General features: G+C 49.4%; 1 protein-coding gene across 10 annotated transcripts in view; it reads right to left on the reverse strand.

Moving 5' to 3' along the window:
* The window catches only part of LOC115189006 (centrosomal protein of 192 kDa), a 70926-nt gene that overhangs the window by 43780 nt on the left and 10819 nt on the right, over positions 1 to 16327 (reverse strand). For 5 of the 10 annotated variants that reach the window (XM_029747828.1, XM_029747827.1, XM_029747820.1 and 2 more), the window contains exons 6-13: positions 13062 to 13203; positions 11983 to 12098; positions 11278 to 11364; positions 5449 to 5601; positions 3208 to 3346; positions 1474 to 1769; positions 966 to 1229; positions 572 to 824 (exon numbers count right to left, since the gene is read on the reverse strand). In XM_029747828.1, the coding sequence (XP_029603688.1) occupies positions 572 to 824; positions 966 to 1229; positions 1474 to 1769; positions 3208 to 3346; positions 5449 to 5601; positions 11278 to 11364; positions 11983 to 12098; positions 13062 to 13203 (1450 nt within the window). Of the gene's footprint in view, positions 1 to 571; positions 825 to 965; positions 1230 to 1473; positions 1770 to 3207; positions 3347 to 5448; positions 5602 to 11238; positions 11256 to 11277; positions 11365 to 11982; positions 12099 to 13061; positions 13204 to 16327 lie in introns of those variants that run through there. The other 5 variants (XM_029747826.1, XM_029747824.1, XM_029747825.1 and 2 more) reach the window with 5 other exon arrangements.

Consider the following 16327-nt stretch of genomic DNA (forward strand, 5'->3'; position numbering starts at 1 on the left):
GTGAGAATAAAAACGTATTCCGGGAGGAAATTGTCCAGAATATTTGTTGTCTCGTTTGTTACGTCGGTGAAGACCGTTGTGCATGGATCCACCGAGGGAATTGATGTTTTATCATCTAGTAGTCTGGTTCCCAGCAGGGTCTCGTTAGATTTAACAGACGTTATGAGCTCATGTTTTCGTCCCCTCTGATTGGACACTGAGGGTACCGTGGGAAATTGTGCAGGATAGACTATTGCCCAATACCCAACACTACACCTGATCATTACTCTGAATAAAAAAAAATGACACTATTTTTTATTTAACTAGGCAAGTCAGTTAAGAACAAATTCTTATTTACAATGACGGCCTACCGGGGAACAGTGGGTTAAACTGCCTTGTTCAGGGGGCAGAACGACAGATTTTACCTTGTCAGCTCGGGGATTCGATCCAGCAACCTTTCGGTTACTAGTCCAACGCTCAAACCACTAGGCTACCTGCCACCCGCCTCTAACCACCAGGCCACCCGCCGCCCCCCACGACACAGGGAGCCGTTTGTACCGGGACACTACATAGGGAGCCGTTTGGGACTTACCCGGTTGGAAGTCCAGGTTATCAGGACAGTGGTTCCAGTCGCTGTCAGAGTGAGAGTCCTCCTCCTGGTGGAAGCTCTGAGAGAGGTACTTAGCCTCCAGAGAGGTGGAGAGAAGATCCTTCTCACCCCGACTCGTGTCTGACAGACCAGGAGGTGCAGAGGAGTCCCCACATGGACCTCCTCTTGGCCCCAGGGCAGCAGGCCTCCCCCTCCCCTCCTCCTCCTCATCATCATCGCTATGAGAAGGAAGCACCTGGTATAGAAGGGCAGCAACTTACTAACACCGTATAATTTTTTTTTACCTTCATTTAAAACTAGGAGATGTTGGGATTCTTCAAAATGTTTAACTCCAAGGGGCAGCAATCATCCTAAATGATTGGTTGTGTAAGTGTACCTGAGAGAGGTGGAAGCTGTTCTGTGTGGTCTGGAGGTGAGAGGTCATGTCCTGGGGTCTCCAGCTGTTCTGTGTGGTCATGTCCTGGGGTCTCCAGCTGTTCTGTGTGGTCATGTCCTGGGGTCTCCAGCTGTTCTGTGTGGTCTGGAGGTGAGAGGTCATGTCCTGGGGTCTCCAGTGTCCAGCACCAGTCCTCAGGTATATAGAATCCAAGACATCTGGACCTTCCTCTGCCAACCCAGACTCTGTACTGTCCATGGCATCCTGCACAACCACACACACACACACACACACATTAACGGAGGGAGATTATACAAGTGTCTGTGTTGTATGTAAACAGTATCACTGCAGGTGACGCAGGTGGCAGTATTACGTCCGGTAAATAGCACAGAACATAAGGTAGTGGGCGGCCAGGAGTTTTGGCCTCTAGGTACAACTCCTGCCACGTACAAAGTCTCAGTCCACACAAACGGTGTTGTAACAGAAAAATGGCTGACAGAAGACTCACCAGCGCTTCCTGTCTGTCTAAAGACATACTCCAATTGACAGGGGACATCCTCTGGGGCCCAGAGCTGGTCTCCCCAGTCCCCACCGGACCCACACGGTCCCCCATCAGGCTGGCCCGGCTCAGCCCCAGTAGAGAGCGAGGGTCTTGGGCATTCTCTCCCGGCACGATGGCCCCCAGGATCCCAAGCCCTCGCAGAACATCGTAGGTGGTCTGGGCCGAGGAGGAGGAGAAGGGTAGAGTGGACACTCCGTCGTTCCCTCCCTCCTCACTCCCACTGCTCCCGTCGCCTCCTCCTCCTGGTGAAGGACAGATGACCGGTTACCACCGGTTACCACCGGTTACCAACATCCACTCAGAGGTTAGCGAGTTCATATCAGGAAAATCAGTCAATTTTAATAAATTCATTAGTCCCTAATCTATGGATTTCACTAGGATATGAATCGGTTGGTCACAGACACCTTAAAATAAAACATGGTAGGGGTGTGGATCAGAAAACCAGTCGGTATCTGGTGTGACCACCTCATGCAGCGAGACACATCTCCTTCACATAGAGTTGATCAGGGAATGATCAGGCTGTTGATTGACCCGGCTGCTGATTGACCCGGCTGCTGATTGACCCGGCTGCTGATTGACCCGGCTGCTGATTGACCCGGCTGCTGATTGGTCCGGCTGCTGATTGGTCCGGCTGCTGATTGGTCCGGCTGTTGATTGGTCCGGCTGTTGATTGGTCCGGCTGTTGATTGGTCCGGCTGTTGATTGGTCCGGCTGTTGATTGGTCCGGCTGTTGATTGGTCCGGCTGTTGATTGGTCCGGCTGTTGATTGGTCCGGCTGTTGATTGGTCCGGCTGTTGATTGGTCCGGCTGTTGATCGTGGCCTGTGGAATGTTGTCCCACTCCTTCACTGGCTGTGCAAAGTTGGTGGATATTTTGGCGGGAACTGGAACACGCTGTTGGACACGTCGATACAGAGCATCCCAAACATGCTCAACGGGTGACATGTCTGGTGAGTATGCAGGCCATGGAAGAACTGGGACATTTGCAGCTTCCAGGAACTAAGTACAGATCCTTGTGACATCGGGCTGAGCATTATGATGCTGAAACATGAGGTGATGGATGAATGGCACGACAACGGGGCCTCAGGATCTCATCACTGTATCTCTGTGCATTCAAATTGCCATCGATAAAACGCCAGTGTTCGTTGTCCGTAGCTTACGCCTGTCCCGTACCATAACCCCACCATGGGGCGCTCTGTTTACAATGTTGACATCAGCAAACCCGCTCACCAACACAACACCATACAAGTGGTCTGCAGTTATGAGGCAAGTTGGACATAACGCCAAATTTTCTAAAATGACGTTGGAGGCGGCATATGATAGAGAAATGAACATTCAATTATCCGGCAACAGCTCGTGGAGATTTCTGCAGACAGCATGCCAATTGCAAACTTCCTCAAAATTTGAGACATCTGTGGCATTGTGTTGTGAGAGAAAAATGCACATTTTAGAGTGGCCTTTTATTGTCCCCCAACACAAGGTGCACCTGTGTAATGATCATGCTGTTTAATCAGCTTGTTGATATGCCACACCTGTCAGGTGGATGGATTATCTTGACAAATTTGTGCACAAAACTGGAGAAATCAGCTTTTTTGTGTGTATGGAACATTGCTGGGATCTTTTATTTCAGCTCATGAAACACGGGACCAACACTTCCTATTTTTTGTTCAGTGTTTGTTACCTGTTACAGTGTTGATGACTTGGCCCTCTGCAGAGTATCTGTGTTCTAACCCAGTTAGAGAAGGGTTATGACCAGAGTCTTCGTCGGAGCTGCCTCCCTCCAGCCCAGGTCTGAAGCTGGGACGGTTGCTCTCTCCCACCTAAACCCAGACAGACATAACCCATAACCTCTGGTCAGACAGGCTAAAACAGGGCTGTGTTCAGTAGGACTATTTAGGAGAAAAACATTTAGAAACCAAAACGCTACATCAACTTATCAAATACTGATTGGTTGAGACTGAACTCCCTTATCTCACCTCATTTGCTCACATTGTATATATTGTCATGACGTTGGCCTCTTTGGGTACAGGGCTATCAGTTGACCCCCTCCCCTTTGTACCATCCCCCAACATACCTTCCCCCCAACCCAGGCCCTGTGTGAAAGGGTTGTAAAAACTCTAAGAGGAGAATCTCCTACCACATGTTTCATAGAGAGACAAAGGAAATTCTTCCAACTCATAGAATTGGAGAACTGAGCGACATGTGTGTTCTGGAGAAGATATGGAAGATTGGTGAAGACTCCAGCTACGAACTGGTCCGCTTGGTACAATTTTGTGATACTCAGAAGAGACAATATAGCCATATTACCATAAAACGGTCTACATGATAGCCTCAGCGATGAGACTGAATCCACATGGTTGTATACAATGTATTAATAAGGATAAAGCTATTTGTAATACATTGAGATGCTATGTACTGATGTTAATGTGATAGAATTATATTTCTGTAACCAAGTCTAGCTCAGTCATAGGCACGCCCCCAGGGACACATACAGGACCAGGCGTCATTTGACAAGCCTGTTCTATGGGCACTATAAAACACCCCCTGATTTACTTTTCTTTAGACCAGGCCTCCACTCCATTAGTGAGTTGGCCAGTAGGTTTTACCATCCAAGTACTCTACTGAAAGTGAACTATACCACGTGGTTAACTTTTACTATCGAGACCGACAGAATAAGAACAAGTCTTTGATATTAATTATTAGTCTGCAGCTAAGTAAATTATATCATCGAACGCGAAGACCAACGAAACATCCATTCTATGACGACATTAATGAATGTCGCTCTGAAAGATCCATTCTAACCGAGAGAGAGAGAGAGAACGCGGACAAAACTCCTCAACAGAACAGAACTCTCCAACAAGAATCCCGACGACACATGAGCGAAAATATATATTGATTGCAATTGTTCCCGAATGAGTGAGCCTTCAATTGTCAATTGTTAATATTAATGAACTCTGTAACTTCTCAGCTGACCGTTTATGACCCATTGCCTAACAGACCAGCCATGCTTGTTAGCCATTAGGGCACATTACTATACCAATCCTTTGTGACGATAATTACTGTTTGTATGTTTTCTGTTAATTACTTGTGTGTAGTAAATAAATGATTTTAAGACAATTGATGTATGGATGATTTTAGTAAAGACTGGGTTCGTGCAGATACAACAATTTACGACGTTTGGAATGAGACTGGACTAGAGGTAAAATACGCCATTGAAACCAGAAGATAATCGGCCTATATTATAATATAGGTTAAGTTATATTATGAAAATTATAACTTTGTAATCTGAATATTTTTCTTGGTGCCCCGATCTCCTAGTTAATTACAATTAAACGATGAATCAGTTTAATCGCGTGATAATAATTACAGGGAGTTAATTGATAAACCTATCTTCAGTTTAATGGTACCCAAAGACACGACAATATATACTTATTTTTCTACTGTATTATTGACTGTATGTTTTGTTTTACTCCATGTGTAACTCTGTGTTGTTGTTTGTTGTCGAACTGCTTTGCTTTATCTTGGCCAGGTCACAGTTGTAAATGAGAACTTGTTCTCAACTTGCCTACCTGGTTAAATAAAGGTGAATTTTGTATTTTTTTTTTAAATGGTACATTCTGTTTTGCAACGTTGTTCAGCTTTGTGTTTTCTACTGAAAACCAGCCAAGGTCAAACAGAAGCAGTGAGATAGAGAGAAACAGACAGACGGGGGACAGAGACGTGATCATTCCAGCTGAAGCAGTGAGACAGAGAAACAGACAGACGGGGACAGAGAAACAGACAGACGGGGGACAGAGAAACAGACAGACGGGGGACAGAGAAAGACAGACGGGGGACAGAGAAACAGACAGACGGGGGACAGAGAAACAGACAGACGGGGGACAGAGAAACAGACAGACGGGGGACAGAGACGTGATCATACCAGCTGTCGGGAGGTGCTGGACAGCAGCAGTCTGTGTCTGGTAGAAGTGTGTCTCCTAGCTGCCTCCAGTTCATCCTCAGTGTCGTCCTCGTCACTACCAGGACACGAGTCCATCCCTGTAGCAGCCAGACGCACGTCAGGCATCTGGAAACACTCATGACAGGACAAACAATCCAATCTTAGTGAAACCAGGCTGAAATAGTTGTGAACAAGATCCATTGGCTGACAAGTGTATGACAGAGCTGATCTTAGTCTTCATAAATAAGGTTTCAATATACCAGTGTTTTCTACTAGTACATAGGAATAGCTAACCAGGCCCCCTCCCCCCCGAGCCAGAGACGTAGCCAACCAGGCCCCGCCGAGCCAGAGACGTAGCCAACCAGGCCCTCCTCCCGAGCCAGAGACTTAGCCAACCAGGCCCCCTCCCCCCCAAGCCAGAGACGTAGCCAACCAGGCCCAGGCCCAGCCGAGCCAGAGACATAGCCAACAAGGCCCAGCCGAGCCAGAGGTGGTCGAAATTTGTGGAATCTGGTACATTCTACTGCCTTGATTTGATCCGAAATACACACTCAATTATTCAATACTTTACCGAGTTTACCTCCCAGATTGGAAACATTTGTGATATTGTGTAGAAAGACATTACTTTACAATTTAAATGACTGAACATGAATTCAGTGTATTCTCAGATGTTTTGGATATATGATCAGGACTAAGAACATTAAAACTTTAATATTTAATCAATCTTCTTTGATATTGACCGTAACCTATCGGTGGGGGAAACTTGTGTTATGGCTTTTCAACCTCAGCTCTGAATCCACAATATGGCAATCTAATAGAACTCAGGGGGTTTTCTTTAATGGAAGCCTCTAATTTAAAACAGTGTGGTGTACCACAGGGCAGCTCTCTAGGACCTCTATTCTTTTTACCAATGACCTGCCACTGGCATTAAACAAAGCACGCTGATGATTCAACCATATATGCATCAGCAACCCCAGCTAATATAGACACTGAAACCCTTAACAAAGAGCTGCAACAGGTTTTGGAATGGGTGGCCAGTAATAAACTGGTAATCTTGGCTAAGACTTGAGGAAAGTGACAGTCACTTCTTGTTTTTATAATAAACAATGTGTTGGAAATTCCAAATAGTTGACATCGTAAAACTTACACACAGCTCTGACAAACACACATACCCCCACTAGACATGCCACCAGGGGTCTTTTCACAGTCCCCAGGATCAGAACAAATTCAAGGAAACATACAGTATTATACAGAGCCATGAGTGAATGGAACTCCCATCTTATAAATCGCAAGTGAACAGCAAACCTGGTTTCAAAAAACAAATAAAGCAACACCTCACGGGACAACATCTCTCCTCCACGTGACATACATGTTGGGTGTATCTACTGACATGTAACTGATGGATGAGCACACGCTACATGTTAATGTTTTTAACATGTATGTAAATAGTAAAGTCTTTTGTCTGTCACATCTGTCGTTATGTTGGACCTCTGTAAGACCAGCTAGTGTCTTTGTCGGGCTAATGGGGGGGATCCTAATAAATCCAAAACGATACTTGGGCTAATCAATACATTTAGTTAATTCTGTACTAAAGGTCAACTCATTGTTGAATTTTGTTTTAATGCCTGGATTCCGTGAGGGCCCTAATGATCATATATGGACCAGAATCAGGTTCTCCACTTCCTGTTGTTCCGTGAGGGCCCTAATGATCATATATGGACCAGAATCAGGCTCTCCACTTCCTGTTGTTCCGTGAGGGCCCTAATGATCATATATGGACCAGAATAAGGCTCTCCACTTCCTGTTGTTCCGTTAGGGCCCTAATGATCATATATGGACCAGAATAAGGCTCTCCACTTCCTGTTGTTCCGTGAGGGCCCTAATGATCATATATGGACCAGAATCAGGCTCTCCACTTCCTGTTGTTCCTGCAGTGATGATTCACCATCTACATGTTATCATTTATCTGCAGATAAATCACACAATAAAAAGCCAGATGAACGGCTCTGTCAGCGATGCGATTCAGGGAAGCTAAACTGACGCTAAAGTGAGCGACTTTGGTCTTGTCTGACAAGCCCCGATGTACCAGTATAGCTTCCGTCCCTCTTCCTCGCCCCAACCTGGGCTCGAACCAGGGACCCTCTGCACACATCAACTGACACCACCACGAAGCATCGTTACCCATCGCGCCACAAAAGCCGCGGCCCTTTGCAGAGCAAAGGGGAACAACTACTTCAAGGTCTCAGAGCGAGTGACGTCACCCGATTGAAACGCTATTAGCGCGCACCGCCGCTAACTAGCTAGCCATTTCACATCGGTTACACCAACGCTAACTAGCTAGCCATTTCACATCGGTTACACCACCGCTAACTAGCTAGCCATTTCCCATCGGTTACACCACCGCAAACTAGCTAGCCATTTCCCATCGGTTACACCACCGCAAACTAGCTAGCCATTTCCCATCGGTTACACCACCGCTAACTAGCTAGCCATTTCCCATCGGTTACACCACCGCTAACTAGCTAGCCATTTCCCATCGGTTACACCACCGCTAACTAGCTAGCCATTTCCCATCGGTTACACCACCGCTAACTAACTAGCCATTTCACATCGGTTACACCACCGCTAACTAACTAGCCATTTCCCATCGGTTACACCGCCACTAACTAGCCATTTCACATCGGTTACACCGCCGCTAACTAACTAGCCATTTCACATCGGTTACACCGACGTCCTAGGAAAAGAAACCTAGACAATCCTTTGGTTTACTTGTCCAGATGTGACACTGTGGACATTTAACCTCACGATTGATGAACGAGATACAGGAGATGGACTTTAGGTTATAAAAAGGTTTGCCCGCCCGTCTGTCTGTCTGTCTGCCCATCTGTCTGCCCCCCCGTCTGGAAAGTAATAGAGTCATGGAGGAGTGGTATCCACCTGATCATAGTCATAGAGTCATGGAGGAGCGGTATCCACCTGATCATAGTAATAGAGTCATGGAGGAGCAATATCCACCTGATCATAGAGTCGTGGAGGAGCAGTATCCACCTGATCATAGTCATAGAGTCATGGAGGAGCGGTATCCACCTGATCATAGTCAGAGTCATGGAGGAGCGGTCTCCACCTGATCATAGTCATAGAGTCATGGAGGAGCGGTCCCCACCTGATCATAGTCATAGAGTCATGGAGGAGCGGTATCCACCTGATCATAGAGTCATGGAGGAGCGGTATCCACCTGATCATAGTAATAGAGTCGTGGAGGAGCGGTATCCACCTGATCATAGAGTCATGGAGGAGCGGTATCCACCTGATCATAGAGTCATGGAGGAGCGGTATCCACCTGATCATAGTCAGAGTCATGGAGGAGCGGTATCCACCTGATCATAGTCATAGAGTCATGGAGGAGCGGTATCCACCTGATCATAGAGTCATGGAGGAGCGGTGTCCACCTGATCATAGTCATAGAGTCATGGAGGAGCGGTATCCACCTGATCATAGTAATAGAGTCACGGAGGAGCGGTATCCACCTGATCATAGAGTCATGGAGGAGCAGTGTCCACCTGATCATAGAGTCGTGGAGGAGCGGTATCCACCTGATCATAGAGTCATGGAGGAGCGGTATCCACCTGATCATAGTAATAGAGTCATGGAGGAGCGGTATCCACCTGATCATAGTAATAGAGTCATGGAGAAGCGGTATCCACCTGATCATAGTAATAGAGTCGTGGAGGAGCGGTATCCACCTGATCATAGAGTCATGGAGGAGTGGTATCCACCTGATCATAGTCATGGAGGAGCGGTATCCACCTGATCATAGTCATAGAGTCGTGGAGGAGCGGTATCCACCTGATCATAGAGTCATGGAGGAGCGGTCTCCACCTGATCATAGTAATAGAGTCGTGGAGGAGCAGTATCCACCTGATCATAGTCATAGAGTCATGGAGGAGCGGTATCCACCTGATCATAGTCAGAGTCATGGAGGAGCGGTCTCCACCTGATCATAGTCATAGAGTCATGGAGGAGCGGTCCCCACCTGATCATAGTCATAGAGTCATGGAGGAGCGGTATCCACCTGATCATAGAGTCATGGAGGAGCGGTATCCACCTGATCATAGTAATAGAGTCGTGGAGGAGCAGCATCCACCTGATCATAGAGTCGTGGAGGAGCGGTATCCACCTGATCATAGAGTCATGGAGGAGCGGTATCCACCTGATCATAGAGTCATGGAGGAGCGGTATCCACCTGATCATAGTCAGAGTCATGGAGGAGCGGTATCCACCTGATCATAGTCAGAGTCATGGAGGAGCGGTATCCACCTGATCATAGTCATAGAGTCATGGAGGAGCGGTATCCACCTGATCATAGAGTCATGGAGGAGCGGTGTCCACCTGATCATAGTCATAGAGTCATGGAGGAGCGGTATCCACCTGATCATAGTAATAGAGTCACGGAGGAGCGGTATCCACCTGATCATAGAGTCATGGAGGAGCAGTGTCCACCTGATCATAGAGTCGTGGAGGAGCGGTATCCACCTGATCATAGAGTCATGGAGGAGCGGTATCCACCTGATCATAGTAATAGAGTCATGGAGAAGCGGTATCCACCTGATCATAGTAATAGAGTCGTGGAGGAGCGGTATCCACCTGATCATAGAGTCATGGAGGAGTGGTATCCACCTGATCATAGTCATGGAGGAGCGGTATCCACCTGATCATAGTAATAGAGTCGTGGAGGAGCGGTATCCACCTGATCATAGTCATGGAGGAGCGGTATCCACCTGATCATAGAGTCATGGAGGAGCGGTATCCACCTGATCATAGTAATAGAGTCATGGAGGAGCGGAATCCACCTGATCATAGTAATAGAGTCATGGAGGAGCGGTCTCCACCTGATCATAGAGTCATGGAGGAGCAGTATCCACCTGATCATAGTAATAGAGTCATGGAGGAGCGGTATCCACCTGATCATAGTAATAGAGTCATGGAGGAGCGGTATCCACCTGATCATAGAGTCATGGAGGAGCGGTATCCACCTGATCATAGTAATTGTCATGGAGAAGCGGTATCCACCTGATCATAGTAATAGAGTCGTGGAGGAGCGGTATCCACCTGATCATAGTAATAGAGTCATGGAGGAGCGGTATCCACCTGATCATAGAGTCATGGAGGAGCGGAGCGGTATCCACCTGATCATAGTCATGGAGGAGCGGTATCCACCTGATCATAGTCATAGAGTCATGGAGGAGCGGTATCCACCTGATCATAGTAATAGAGTCATAGAGGAGCGGTATCCACCTGATCATAGAGTCATGGAGGAGCGGTATCCACCTGATCATAGAGTCATGGAGGAGCGGTATCCACCTGATCATAGTAATAGAGTCATGGAGGAGCGGTATCCACCTGATCATAGAGTCATGGAGGAGCGGTATCCACCTGATCATAGAGTCATGGAGGAGCGGTATCCACCTGATCATAGTAATAGAGTCATGGAGGAGCGGTATCCACCTGATCATAGTAATAGAGTCATGGAGGAGCGGTATCCACCTGATCATAGAGTCATGGAGGAGCGGTATCCACCTGATCATAGTAATAGAGTCATGGAGGAGCGGTATCCACCTGATCATAGTAATAGAGTCATGGAGGAGCGGTATCCACCTGATCATAGTAATAGAGTCATGGAGGAGTGGTATCCACCTGATCATAGTAATAGAGTCATGGAGGAGTGGTATCCACCTGATCATAGTAATAGAGTCATGGAGGAGTGGTATCCACCTGATCATAGTAATAGAGTCATGGAGGAGTGGTATCCACCTGATCATAGTCATCCAGGAACTGGTATCTGTTCTGTGGTTCTGTGGATCTGGGCTGAGATGAATAGTCTTGGTTGGTTGGCTGGTCCTGAAAATCAATACAATATTATTATGAATGAAGAAACAAATCAAATCAAATGTATTTATATAGCCCTTCTTACATCAGCTGATGTCACAAAGTGCTGTACAGAAACCCAGCCTAAAACCCCCCCAAACAGCAAGCAATGCAGGTGTAGAAGCACAAACAGACAGATATAACAATGACGTGTTGAGATGGGAAGACAGCAGAGGAGAGGAGGAAGAGAGAGGAGACGGGGAGAAAGCAGGGGAAGAGAGAGGAGACAGGGAGAAAGCAGGGGAAGAGAGAGGAGACGGGGAGAAAGCAGGAGAAGAGGAGGAAGAGGAGAAAGCAGGAAGAGAGAGGAGACGGGGAGAAAGCAGGAGGAGAGAAGGAAGAGAGAGGAGACGGGGAGAAAGCAGGAGGAGAGAGAGGAAGAGAGGGGAGACGGAGAGAGGAGAGGAGGAAGAGAGGGGAGACAGGGAGAAAGCAGGAGGAGAGGAGGAAGAGAGAGGAGACGGGGAGAAAGCAGGAGGAGAGAGAGGAGACGGGGAGAAAGCAGGAGAGAGAGGAAGAGAGAGGAGAAAGCAGGAGGAGAGAAGGAAGAGAGAGGAGAGGGGGAGAAAGCAGGAGGAGAGGTCATCTTACAGCAACAGGTATCTCCTGGCCCTCCACCCGTCCCCTCTGCATGGCAGGGCGAACCAGCTGGTTTAAGTACAGGTCCAGTTCTTCATCCTGCAGGTCGTTCACGTCGACATCGTCATCTGGGGATCAAACAGACAGACAGGCAAAGATCAATAATCAATAGAACGACAAACACAGAACACAGCTTATAACCACCACAATACACAGCTTATAACCACCACCAGAGAGGAGAGGAGTTCAGACACAATACACAGCTATAACCACCACCATCACCAGAGAGGAGAGGAGTTCAGACACAATACACAGCTATAACCACCACCACCACCAGAGAAGAGTTCAGACACAATACACAGCTATAACCACCATCACCAGAGAGGAGTTCAGACACAATACACAGCTATAACCACCACCACCACCAGAGAGGAGAGGAGTTCAGACACAATACACAGCTATAACCACCACCACCACCAGATAGGAGAGGAGTTCAGACACAATACACAGCTATAACTTTTAGCTGTCAGAGCAGCTCACAGATCTCTGCACCTGTACATAGCCCATCTTTAATTGAGCCCAAACTACTACCTTTTCCCCTACTGTATTTATTTATTTAATTTATTTTTGCTCCTTTGCACCATATTATTTATATTTATATTTTAACTTTTAACTTTCTTCAAACTACAAATCTACCATTCAAGTGTTTTTCTTGCCATACTTTATTTACTCTGCCACCATGGCATTTTTTTGCCTTTACCTCCATTATCTCACATCATTTGCTCACATTGTATATAGTCTTATTTTTTTCTACTGCATCATTGATTGTATGTTGTTTTACTCCATGTGTAACTCTGTGTTTTTGTATGTTGTCGAACTGCTTTGCTTTATCTTGGCCAGGTCGCAATTGTAAATGAGAACTTGTTCTCAACTTGCCTACCTGGTTAAATAAAGGTGAAATAAATAAATAAATAAAATATAACCACCACCACCAGAGAGGAGAGGAGTTCAGAAAGGTGAAAGTTCACAATGTTGTAGATAGAAATGAAACATGTACAGAGAGAGAGAGGCACAATGTCCTGGGGCCTCACCTGTGACATCACTGTTCATGCTGTCCACAGACATGAGCTTCTCATTGGCCAGGAAGCTGGAGACACTCCCACTGAAGCGGTCGCTGTCGGCGCCGTCACTGGCCAGACTCTGGTCGTCTACGGTGCCTGGGAGGGATCGGACCTGGTTCACAGAGACAGAATTACAACTACATTCTACTATCATGTACCGGAGGCAACCACCCATACTGGACCCTAAAGGACAGGGGGAAGCTACCACCCATACTGGACCCTAAAGGCCAGGGGGAGGCCACCACCCATACTGGACCCTAAAGGACAGGGGGAGGCTACCACCCATACTGGACCCTAAAGGACAGGGGGAGGCTACCACCCATACTGGACCCTAAAGGACAGGGGGGAGGCTACCACCCATACTGGACCCTAAAGGACAGGGGGAGGCTACCACCCATACTGGACCCTAAAGGCCAGGGGGAGGCTACCACCCATACTGGACCCTAAAGGACAGGGGGGAGGCTACCACCCATACTGGACCCTAAAGGACAGGGGGGAGGCTACCACCCATACTGGACCCTAAAGGACAGGGGGGAGGCAACCACCCATACTGGACCCTAAAGGACAGGGGGAGGCTACCACCCATACTGGACCCTAAAGGACAGGGGGGAGGCTACCACCCATACTGGACCCTAAAGGACAGGGGGAGGCTACCACCCATACTGGACCCTAAAGGACAGGGGGGAGGCTACCACCCATACTGGACCCTAAAGGACAGGGGGGAGGCTACCACCCATACTGGACCCTAAAGGACAGGGGGGAGGCTACCACCCATACTGGACCCTAAAGGACAGGGGGGAGGCAACCACCCATACTGGACCCTAAAGGACAGGGGGAGGCTACCACCCATACTGGACCCTAAAGGACAGGGGGGAGGCTACCACCCATACTGGACCCTAAAGGACAGGGGGGAGGCTACCACCCATACTGGACCCTAAAGGACAGGGGGAGGCTACCACCCATACTGGACCCTAAAGGACAGGGGGGAGGCTACCACCCATACTGGACCCTAAAGGACAGGGGGGAGGCCACCACCCATACTGGACCCTAAAGGACAGGGGGAGGCTACCACCCATACTGGACCCTAAAGGACAGGGGGAGGCCACCACCCATACTGGACCCTAAAGGACAGGGGGGAGGCTACCACCCATACTGGACCCTAAAGGACAGGGGGAGGCTACCACCCATACTGGACCCTAAAGGACAGGGGGAGGCTACCACCCATACTGGACCCTAAAGGACAGGGGGGAGGCTACCACCCATACTGGACCCTAAAGGACAGGGGGGAGGCTACCACCCATACTGGACCCTAAAGGACAGGGGGAGGCTACCACCCATACTGGACCCTAAAGGACAGGGGGAGGCTACCACCCATACTGGACCCTAAAGGACAGGGGGGAGGCTACCACCCATACTGGACCCTAAAGGACAGGGGGAGGCTACCACCCATACTGGACCCTAAAGGACAGGGGGGCTACCACCCATACTGGACCCTAAAGGACAGGGGGAGGCTACCACCCATACTGGACCCTAAAGGACAGGGGGGAGGCTACCACCCATACTGGACCCTAAAGGACAGGGGGAGGCTACCACCCATACTGGACCCTAAAGGACAGGAGGAGGCTACCACCCATACTGGACCCTAAAGGACAGGGGGAGGCTACCACCCATACTGGACCCTAAAGGACAGGGGGAAGCTACCACCCATACTGGACCCTAAAGGACAGGGGGAAGCTACCACCCATTCTGGACCCTAAAGGACAGGGGGGAGGCTACCACCCATACTGGACCCTAAAGGACAGGGGGAGGCTACCACCCATACTGGACCCTAAAGGACAGGGGGGAGGCTACCACCCATACTGGACCCTAAAGGACAGGGGGGAGGCTACCACCCATACTGGACCCTAAAGGACAGGGGGAGGCTACCACCCATACTGGACCCTAAAGGACAGGGGGAGGCTACCACCCATACTGGACCCTAAAGGACAGGGGGAGGCTACCACCCATACTGGACCCTAAAGGACAGGGGGAGGCTACCACCCATACTGGACCCTAAAGGACAGGGGGGAGGCTACCACCCATACTGGACCCTAAAGGACAGGGGGAGGCTACCACCCATACTGGACCCTAAAGGACTGGGGGAGGCTACCACCCATACTGGACCCTAAAGGCCAGGGGGAGGCTACCACCCATACTGGACCCTAAAGGACAGGGGGGAGGCTACCACCCATACTGGACCCTAAAGGTCTGGACAGGTATAGGCTACCACCCATACTGGACCCTAAAGGACTGGGGGAGGCTACCACCCATACTGGACCCTAAAGGACAGGGGGAGGCTACCACCCATACTGGACCCTAAAGGACAGGGGGGAGGCTACCACCCATACTGGACCCTAAAGGACAGGGGGAGCTACCACCCATACTGGACCCTAAAGGACAGAGGGAGGCTACCACCCATACTGGACCCTAAAGGACAGGGGGGAGGCTACCACCCATACTGGACCCTAAAGGACAGGGGGGAGGCTACCACCCATACTGGACCCTAAAGGACAGGGGGGAGGCTACCACCCATACTGGACCCTAAAGGCCAGGGGGAGGCTACCACCCATACTGGACCCTAAAGGCCAGGGGGAGGCTACCACCCATACTGGACCCTAAAGGACAGGGGGGAGGCTACCACCCATACTGGACCCTAAAGGACAGGGGGAGGCTACCACCCATACTGGACCCTAAAGGACAGGGGGAGGCTACCACCCATACTGGACCCTAAAGGACAGGGGGAGGCTACCACCCATACTGGACCCTAAAGGACAGGGGGAGGAAACCACCCATACTGGACCCTAAAGGACAGGGGAAGGAAACCACCCATTCTGGACCCTAAAGGACAGGGGGAGGCTACCACCCATACTGGACCCTAAAGGACAGGGGGGAGGCTACCACCCATACTGGACCCTAAAGGACAGGGGGAGGCTACCACCCATACTGGACCCTAAAGGACAGGGGGAGGCTACCACCCATACTGGACCCTAAAGGACAGGGGGGAGGCTACCACCCATACTGGACCCTAAAGGACAGGGGGAGGCTACCACCCATACTGGACCCTAAAGGACAGGGGGAGGCTACCACCCATACTGGACCCTAAAGGACAGGGGGAGGCTACCACCCATACTGGACCCTAAAGGCCAGGGGGAGGCTACCACCCATACTGGACCCTAAAGGACAGGGGGAGGCTACCA

Source organism: Salmo trutta, unplaced genomic scaffold, assembly GCF_901001165.1.
Source record: "Salmo trutta unplaced genomic scaffold, fSalTru1.1, whole genome shotgun sequence".
Taxonomy (NCBI): Eukaryota; Metazoa; Chordata; class Actinopteri; order Salmoniformes; family Salmonidae; genus Salmo; species Salmo trutta.